The 10,000-nt window shown below is 40.5% G+C and overlaps 1 protein-coding gene across 1 annotated transcript in view; it reads left to right on the forward strand.

The window, feature by feature from the left end:
• The window catches only part of LOC121859759 (vicilin-like seed storage protein At2g18540), a 28,190-nt gene that overhangs the window by 11,266 nt on the left and 6,924 nt on the right, over positions 1-10,000 (forward strand). Inside the window, exon 2 of the mRNA XM_042356747.1 lies at positions 6,409-7,036. Coding sequence (XP_042212681.1) covers positions 6,409-7,036 — 628 coding nt within the window. The remainder of the gene's footprint in view (positions 1-6,408; positions 7,037-10,000) is intronic.

The raw sequence follows: 10,000 nt of genomic DNA on the forward strand, positions 1-10,000 counted from the left end.
TCGCCTCTCCTCCATCCACCTCCCCCTCCCCTCATCCCCCTCCCCTCACCTCATCCCCCTCCCCCACCTCTCACCTCCCATTTGTTTAATATGGGTGTGGGGCCAACTTCCCATTATGCACTTTCGCGTGTTGTTGTGCTGTGCAGAAGCTGAGGACAGCCTGATGCCTTTCGTATATGCTAACAACTGCCTGTGTAAAACTTTGAGAATGGTTCTTGAACTCTTATATAGAATCAGAACACATGTCTCCTAACAATTAAGCTAACTGTATTAAGGTGTACATAATTGCATCACCACGTCTAACTGTGGTGGTGATGAAGAACGGTTACAACATTTCTTGACCTAAGCTGCATTTGATGTTACAATGGGCAACTGATGTTGAACTAGCGCAAAATGGATATGGAGGTGGGCTGTTACCTTGGATAGTGGTTGCCTAACCAACTAGAGAGCTTTGCTGCACTGTCAGGGGTTTGAAAGTGAAGTTAAAGATATGCAGCGGTGCCTGGTGGAGTACTTGTTGCCATTCATGTTCTGTGAGATGCATTATTGATTAATGAGGCATTACTGCAATATCTCAATCTGTTTATTTGATGATGTTCTTATACATACTGAAACTCATCGTGAAATGAGCACCCTGAACGCGCACTGCCTGTGAACACCTCGGTCTTATTATCTCCACTGACAAAACTAGGTGTTCAACAAACAAGCTGTGCAACCGAACGCGGCCCCGCCAAGTTCAAGATGGGTATAACACTATGACTATGTTTCTTCTTTTAAATATCTTGGTGTTTCCGGTCCCCTTTCTGCCATACTGCATTAACCCGCCATGTGCTGACAGACTGAGACCTCTTAGAGGTGTGGCGGGGTACAGCCGCACTATGGTGCTAATATTAGATATTAAAACAGCCTCGGCTATATAAGATCTCTGATGAGCCACCACACTGGTCATTCGTGACGGAAAGGCGTTGACAAGCTCGAAAATGCAAAATAAAGCCCTCAAATTATCCTGGGATGTCATGCATAACAAAGTGCTTAATATAGGAAAAACTAGGTATACCCAGTGTTAAGATAAGATAATTGAAGTCAACCTCTGTATTAGCCTGGGGCTGCGTGGTGATCCTGATAACATTGTTTCCTTAAAATTGCTAGAATGTTTGAACCATGGGACTTCTGGTCTAAATGGATCCAAACTACAGCTACACATATGAAGATGTTTGGACTAGACCACCTGTACAAAGTTGAGGCACAACAGCTGCCTGGCGGACAGTTCCTTTCGATATCCTATGCAGCATCCGCCTAAAAATTAATTATGGCATTTATCTCCAACACACTGCCATTGAGGGCTCTTGAACACATACACTCTGGACTGATGATAATATCACACAGACCATCTACACTGATGGATCTCAGCTACCGCCTGTGGAGGCTGGAAGTGCTATGTGTGGCTCAACCTGACGGTAATATAATTGAGAAAGGAGTTGAATTAACAACTGGGCATCACTCTACAAATGAATTGTTGCCATACTCCTATTAAATTCATGAAACCACTGTTACTGACAGTCTCATCATCACTGACTCTCTATCCTCACTACTTGCCTTGGTACCCTCGAGCTCAGGTTGTCGCGCTCTTGTCTCTGGAGCCAGACACAAATATGCGTGCCTTGTTGACTCGGGGTGTCGGGGTCAAACTATTATGGATCCCCTCTCACTAGGCCTCATAAAACGATCAGAGTTGATGCCTCACTTGAAACTCGCGTCTAAAGAACACCGTGGATCCTCTCATAGGCCTCATAAACAGGAACGATGCCCCTCATAGGCTACGTCTAACAAAGACACCGTTGAATACAATTTGGGTCTGTCAAAAAAGAACCTACATAAAACTGTAATTAGGAAGAACTTATTGATGGGTTTGACGCAAGTGAACAATTATAGCAGGCACTAGTCGATCCATAGTTTACCATGATGAGATGTATCAGTGAAACGCGTAACAGCATATGAACAGTAACAAGATCACTGAATTACAAGATATTTGTAACCACGCTAGATTAAGGTTAGGATATAAAGTACACCTCTGGCAGTATATTTCTATCAAAGGCAGATGTAAACAAAACTTCACAAATGTAAAATTATTAGCTGGCCATACATACACTTCAAACTACTCACGTCCTCGACTGTGTAGAAGATAGAACCTTTTAAGGACAGATTGGCACACTGTGTGTGAAATGGCTATACTTCATCTCCTAATGGCGAATGTGGAAGCATATTAAGATTGTATCCCTTTTTTTTGCACTCAGTAAACTGTGTGGCTGACGGAAGCACTATGTTTGTCAATAAAAAACTTCAATGGTTTGTTGACGTCTCCTACAGGTTAAAGTACGTGTTTAGTTCTGGTTATGTAGGAGTGTGTGTCTGTGTTATGATGGTCGTTCAGTAGTATAGAATTAGTAGTCCTTTATCGTAAGTGATTGACTCTAAGTGTACTGGAAAAAACGGAAAGTCGATTATATGTCATTTATACGATTTTCAAATAAACGATTTTCGATTAACCTAACCTAACCTAACCTAACCTAACCTAACGTAACGTAATTTAATTTAATCGTCTAAATCAATGTCGAAAATCGTATAAAATAAACTATATAATCCAGATATGAATCGTTCTTGTGGGGCGACACCAGAAAGTCAGTCTTGGGTGGCTGGTGGTAAGTCCTCCCAGTCGACCAAGACCTCACACAAACTACTGGGAAGTTTAGACTCATACAGTGAAGCCTCCATAAAACGGACTTCTCTCTCCATACAATCCGTGAGATTGGCGGGGGTTCACATCGATGGACCCTTGATATAACGGACTTTCATGTCTATATAGTTCGTTAGATGGAGGTTTCATAATAAGACCCTCGTTAAAACGGACTTTTGTTTCCATAGAGTCCGTCAAATAGACCCTCGATATAACGGACTTTCATTTCTATATAGTCCGTTAAATAGAGGTTTCACTGTAATCCAAAAGAAGCTGGAAAAGACGTTGTTGAGATGACTTAGATAATAAGAAAGAAGTCAACTACATGTCAGGACTCCAGGAGGTAGAAACGTCCTTGACAGGTAAATTAATTAGTGATGTATGGAGAAGATGAGGATATAATCTGTCGGTTAATGAAAGGTGAAAATGTCCCGCTGCCTCCAATAACTAATACGAGAAACAGACAGACAAAGTGACCCCATAGACAGAGAGACAGACAGCCAAAGTGACCCCCAGACAGAGAGACAGACAGCCAAAGTGACCCCCAGACAGAGAGACAGACAGCCAAAGTGACCCCCAGACAGAGAGACAGACAGCCAAAGTGACCCCATAGACAGAGAGACAGACAGCCAAAGTGACCCCCAGACAGAGAGACAGACAGCCAAAGTGACCCACAGACAGACAGACTGACGGAGAAACAGAGACAGAAGCCCACATATTCGGTCAGCAGCTGGGCAGATGGTGTGGAGGCGGGCGTGAGGAGACTGAAGATGACGGGAGTCTGGTGTACATCACCACCCATGAGGGCGTCTTCCACACACTTCCTTCTGATGACCACATTTGTCCCCCACACCAGTGACCACCTCCTTCCTCCTCCTCCTCCTCCTTCTCCTCCTCCTCCTCCTCTTCTTCTTCATCTTTCTCTTCTGCTTCTTTTTCCCCCTCCTCCTCTTCGTCTTCTTCTTCTTCTTCTTCTTCTTCTTCTTCTTCTTCTTCTTCTTCTTCTTCTTCTTCTTCTTCTTCTTCTTCTTCTTCTTCTTCTTCTTCTTCTTCTCTTCTGCTTCTTCTTCTTCTTCTTCTTCTTCTTCCTCCTCCTCGTCTCTTTCTTTCCCCTCTCACTCCCTTACTGCCTTTCCCTTCCCCTGTCTTCTCTTTACTCTCTCTCTCCTCTCCACCTTTGCCCTCCATCCTTCCCCCATTCCCCATCCATCCTCCAACTGCCCTCTTTCCGCCCCATTTCCCCTCTCTCTTCCCCTCTCCCCCGTTTCATTCTCCTCTTCCTCTTCTCTCCGTCACTCCCTCCTCCCCCCTTCTCTTCCTCAACTCCCTCACTGCTAAAAGGTTCAAACTTTTCACCTTTAAAAAAAAATCCATGATCTTTACATTAACAGATTAATTCATTTATGCACAAAAAATATATACAAAAGTTGGTGATTTTTCAATTAGGAGAATAACAGGTATTAATAACAGGTACTGCGTTAAGGTCATACAATAACAGCGGGGCCCCCGCCAGGCCTGTTGGAAAGATATATAGTTGACCCAGATGAGGCATACTGCTCTCATGTTTTTGTTCAGTGTGTGTGGGTGTGTGTGTGTGGGGGGTGTTATTTTGTGTGAGTGTGCTTGCGTGTATATATATATATATATATATATATATATATATATATATATATATATATATATATATATATATATATATATATATATATATATATATATACACACACAGTATATCAGTTTATGTCGCACACACAAGTATGTATGTACGTACATAAAGAAGAGCACGTACACAACACACCGTATATAAGTGTTTCCTTAACACAGTGCACCCAATAGTAAGGTTATCCAGATGCAATATTTATCGAAAACTGTAAAAAACACAATTTATGTACTGGGAAAACGCTTGAAAAATCATTTTAAAAGCGGCGCGCAAAATATTATACATAGAGCAATGGCATTCCACAAGCCTCTCTTTTTAATATTTAAAATATGACAATTCGCTGTTGACACGATGCGAATAAACATGAAATAGAGTTGGGTGGAGCAATAGGGATGAATATTCTCTATAACAAGCCTATAAAATTCCGATGGGATGCCCACAAACAACAGTGTTAACTCTCTAATCTTTTACTAATATATATATATATATATATATATATATATATATATATATATATATATATATATATATATATATATATATATATATATATATATATATATATATATATATACACGTCTGTGTGTGTGTAGGTGTGCATATGTGTGTACGTGTATGTTTATATGCGCGTGTGTGTAGATGTGCGTATGTGTGTGTGTGTGTGCACAATTCAAGAAACCCCATTTCCAATATTTTAAGAGACACGCCACAGGTCGTGGTAACGGTGGTGTGACAGACAGACCTACTGTACACAAGCCTGCAGGGTACGCGCTTTGACTCGCTGCCTTTAAACTACACCTAAAAATACTCCCATGACGGAAGAATGTGAACCTAAACGGAGTGCGGGTCCTAGAAAACACGAGGCAGAGTTTTAGGTGATTGAAAGAGGTAGAGCCATCCATTACTGCGAGTTTGTATTGACGTATCGCACACAAACACTCAGATAAGTAATTAGTCCACTAGTAAATATTTACCATAATAAAAATCACACTGTCAAGGATATCGATTTCAGGTAGTGACAGGTTGTGTATGTGTGAGGGAGGGAGGAAGGAGAGAGTGAGGGAGAGAAGGTAAGGGGGAGGGAGAGAGTTAGTGAGGGGGAGGCAGGGGGTGGTAACGCTGACTGGCGGATGTGTGTTTATAAGGGAGGCAGGTATTCTCCCCTCACCTGTCAACCATGGGTGGCGCCTATATTCCATGGTGACCTTGTAAGGGGGTGGAGATGGGGGAGGTGGAGATGGAGGGAGGTGGTGTTGGAGGGTGGTGGAGCAGAGGCACATATTATTAAGGGTATATATGACTGAAGGAACAAATGTATAAAAGCACACATGAATAAAGTCACATATGACCTCAGGCACATATGACCTAAGGCACACCTGAGTAGAAGCACACATGTGTAAATAATACCACACAGTGCGTATTAGGTGGAAAACATCCAGGAATATCACACGTGTTTACCTCCAAGGTGTGTGTTTGGTAAATAGTGCCTGCAGGTCCTCCAGTGCCACATTTGGGTGCCGCCGCCGGTTCATTAGTGAGGCATGAGGGTGCCAGTCAGCGGATGAGGGTGTCAGGCTTATAAGGGGAATTACATTACGTAGTTCATTATATAAGCTGCCTATTATTATTATTATTATTATTATTATTATTATTATTATTATTATTATTATTAGTAGTAGTAGTAGTAGTAGTAGTAGTAGTAGTAGTATTAGTATTATTATTATTATTATTATTATTATTATCATTATTATTATCATACACTACATGCAAATTACTTGATATCAGACATAGGTAATGATTAAAATAGGTAGATGAATATAATGGCCTTAGAGACATTGTTTAAAGTTGTGTTAAGTGATAGAGCGAGACAGGTGACGGAGACAGGTGACGGAGGTATAAGGTCTCTATCAGGGGGAAGCACCACAGGTCTCCTCCCGTCTCTTGTTGTCTCACATAAAAAGCTTATCAGTCACCAGAGGGAGATAATTGGCTGATGAAACCCACATAAAAACAGAGACAAGAGACAAGAGACAAGAGACAGGAGACAGGCGACAGGAGACAAGAGACAAGAGACAGGCGACAGGAGACAAGAGACAAGAGCAGGACACAGGCGACAGGGAGACAGGCGACAGGCGACAAGAGACAGGAGACAAGAGACAAGAGATAGGAGACAGGAGACAGAGACAAGAGACAGGAGACGAGAGACAAGAGATAGGAGACAAGAGACAGGAGGCAGGAGACAGGAGACAGGAGACAAGAGACAGGAGACAGGAGACAAGAGACAAGAGACAAGAGACAGGAGACAGGAGACAGGAGACAAGAGACAAGAGACAAGAGACAGGAGACAGGAGACAAGAGACAAGAGACAAGAGACAGGAGACAGGAGACAGGAGACAAGAGACAGGAGACAGGCGACAGGCGACAGGAGACAGGAGACAAGAGACAGGAGACAGGAGACAAAGACAAGAGACAAGAGACAGGAGACAGGAGACAAGAGACAAGAGACAAGAGACAGGAGACAGGAGACAGGAGACAAGAGACAGGAGACAGGCGACAGGCGACAGGAGACAGGAGACAAGAGACAGGAGACAGGAGACAAGAGACAGGCGACAGGAGACAGGAGACAAGAGACAGGAGATAGTGTACCAGAGGAGAGATAATTTTACCGTAATGTTGATGTTTGCTGTTCCTATATTTACTCTTCCTTCACTTTGTAGATTTATTCTATTGTGTCGTTTTTATATCTTCGTTCTCTTCCTAATTCCATTTTTATTATCACCCCTCGTTTATAAATCGTATGGTTAAGTTACTTCACATGACAAATTTACTGTTAACCCAAAATCCAGAGTTGGACCGAAGTAAACAGACAAGGAATGTTTACAGGTGTGAGAGGTGCGAGCATAAACATATAAGTAGTATGACCATGTATGTGCGACAGTGTTCCTCCAGGATAACACTACGTAAAGATGATATGTAGAGTCGTGAAGTTTTCTATATTTTCGACTTTGGAGAGAGGAGGAGGAGGAGAGGGGAGGGGAGTGATGAGGCTGGGGTGACAGGCAGACGTCATCCTCATCACCAAATGTTGTGACTCTGGGTGTCGACCAAATGTGCCCCTCACTTCCCTCACCTCTCCTGGCTGTGAGGGGGAGGAGATATAGGGGAGTAATAAGGGGGGGGTAAGGGGTAGATAGGACGCAGAAGAGCTGTAGGGGAAAGATTATGGTTTATGATGGAAGATAATGGCTCAGGCCCGAGGGAAGAGACGGCATCAAGAGAGAGGCAATATCTGTCGTCTCTCCTCGGGTTATTGGATGTTGTCAGTACCGGTGTTGTGTTGGCTAATAGACGCTGCAGAGATGTAGACTCGCTATAGCGCAAAAATATATTCATCAATGGAAATGAGATAATATTGCAAAACAACAAATACATAATGCATCGTTTCACATAACTGTGTATATAACTATATATATATATATATATATATATATATATATATATATATATATATATATATATATATATATATATATATATATATATATATATATATATATATATATATATATATACACACTGCATATCAATTAATGGTTGCCCAAATCATCCATCGGTATTAGGTGTAAGTGTGAGACCTTCACCTGTCAGGACACATCATCAGTGTCGCCAGGTGTGATGGTGACACATTCCCCACATTGTGTGTAGCGCCGCCAGCCCTCACGGTCCCTCCCTCTGTACAAACCTTCTTATGTCCCTAATTTACGATATGTAAACGTTTGACTCTCTTTAACAGTATATGTTTAAAGACCATTACTGTGTGTAAAGAGACGCAGCAGTTATAAGTAAGTAAGTAAAGTGTAAATCATTTATATACAAAGTTGGTCTATTTTTACTGGCTTATAACATTGCAGTTTGACGAAATAGAAAACAGATAAAATGCAGCACAAGATGGCGGTGGTGACGCCTGGCTGTGTGACACTGGCCGCTTTGTGGGGTTAATTGAAGATGAGTGAGGTCACGGAACTGGAGAGAGAGAGAGAGAGAGAGAGAGAGAGAGAGATAGAGAGAGAGAGAGAGAGTCACCAGAAATCCGTCTTTATGCCTGAATATTTCTATACCGTATTTAACTTGTATGCGTCAACACGATCACACTTCTTACCTGTAAATAACACCTCCACGCGGATAACTAATGAACCTTTGGATTAATTATAAATTATAATTCAAACTAAATTGATTTTGTAATGATTAATACAAGTTTTTTTCATGTGTTTAATGTTCGCTTAATCTGTGACACTGAAAAAAACTGTGTTGCATATATTATGAAAAATAACGGATGGGTGAGAGAAAAATTAATGACCTGTCTGATAAGGTAATTGCAAACGCCTGTCAGTTCAATTAGACCCAAGTGGAATAATCGAATTAAGTTTAATACAATTACATCGTTGTAATACCCGATACACCCTGACGTGGACAATTACTGTATACCTTTATCCAATTTTTTGCACTGTTGCATATTAAAAAAAAAACACCCCACACTCGGTGCAACAATGAAGAAAAAAAATCTTCTTTGTGGATTCAATTTCCTTGTATTATTAAACAAAATGGCTGACGTTTACTCTTCCAAGCAATTCGTGAGTTGTAGATAGTCATGACACCATCCCTCCTCCCTCCTCTTCCCCCTCCCCTCTCCCCGTCCCCCTCCTCCCCCTATCCCCCTCCCCCTCCCCTCCTTCCCTCCCATCTCTCACCCCTCCCCCGGTAGACAGGTTATGGCTCCGGTAATCGTCGTTTAAGTGACAGAGTGAGTCAGTCAGTCAGCTCGACCGAATGTCTTAGAGGCTATGCACAACCTTGTATATAAATTATCATTTTATTCACGTATTTCTGGAGGTGATAAATTGTCCTCAGAATTTTACTTACACATTAATATAACAGATGGAATTATAAAGGATTTTGTTAATATACCCAAACGTTTGTCAATTTTAATATCGTTAATTGACAGTTTAAATGAGGAGAGACTAAATTGTAATAAAGACAAGGTAAATATTTTTCAACTTTATTTACGGAAGAGTTAAATAAAATAAAACAATATACTAATATAGTAATGATATTAAGACGTGAGTAATGACAATAATAGTGAGAATATTAATGATAAAATAAAAATAAAAATAATATCATCTAGAACAGCAACAATGAAAATAATAATTAAAAGAGAAAATACAGAATATTTATAGTTAGGATACTGCAGTTAATAATAATTATAATAATATTAAAAGTGGTTACAATTATTATTATTATTATTATTATTATTATTATTTATTATTATTATTATTATTATTTTTTTTTTTTTTATTGTTGTTTTTGTCATCATCATTAACTACGACTTAATGATCAATTACCAAACCTTTAACAACATTATCAAGACAATCTCGCGTCTGTATTATGGTCAATATTAAACAGAACATTCTTAAGTTTGTTATTATAGATCACACTTATTTTTTTCATCACAATCATCAATATTGAGTTTTTCCACGTTTATGGTGTATATTGATGTAGAGTAAATTTATGATCCTTGGTACATCAACGTCTCTCAATCTATTTCTTAT

Source organism: Homarus americanus, unplaced genomic scaffold, assembly GCF_018991925.1.
Source record: "Homarus americanus isolate GMGI-L3 unplaced genomic scaffold, GMGI_Hamer_2.0 scaffold27231, whole genome shotgun sequence".
NCBI classification, from domain to species: Eukaryota; Metazoa; Arthropoda; class Malacostraca; order Decapoda; family Nephropidae; genus Homarus; species Homarus americanus.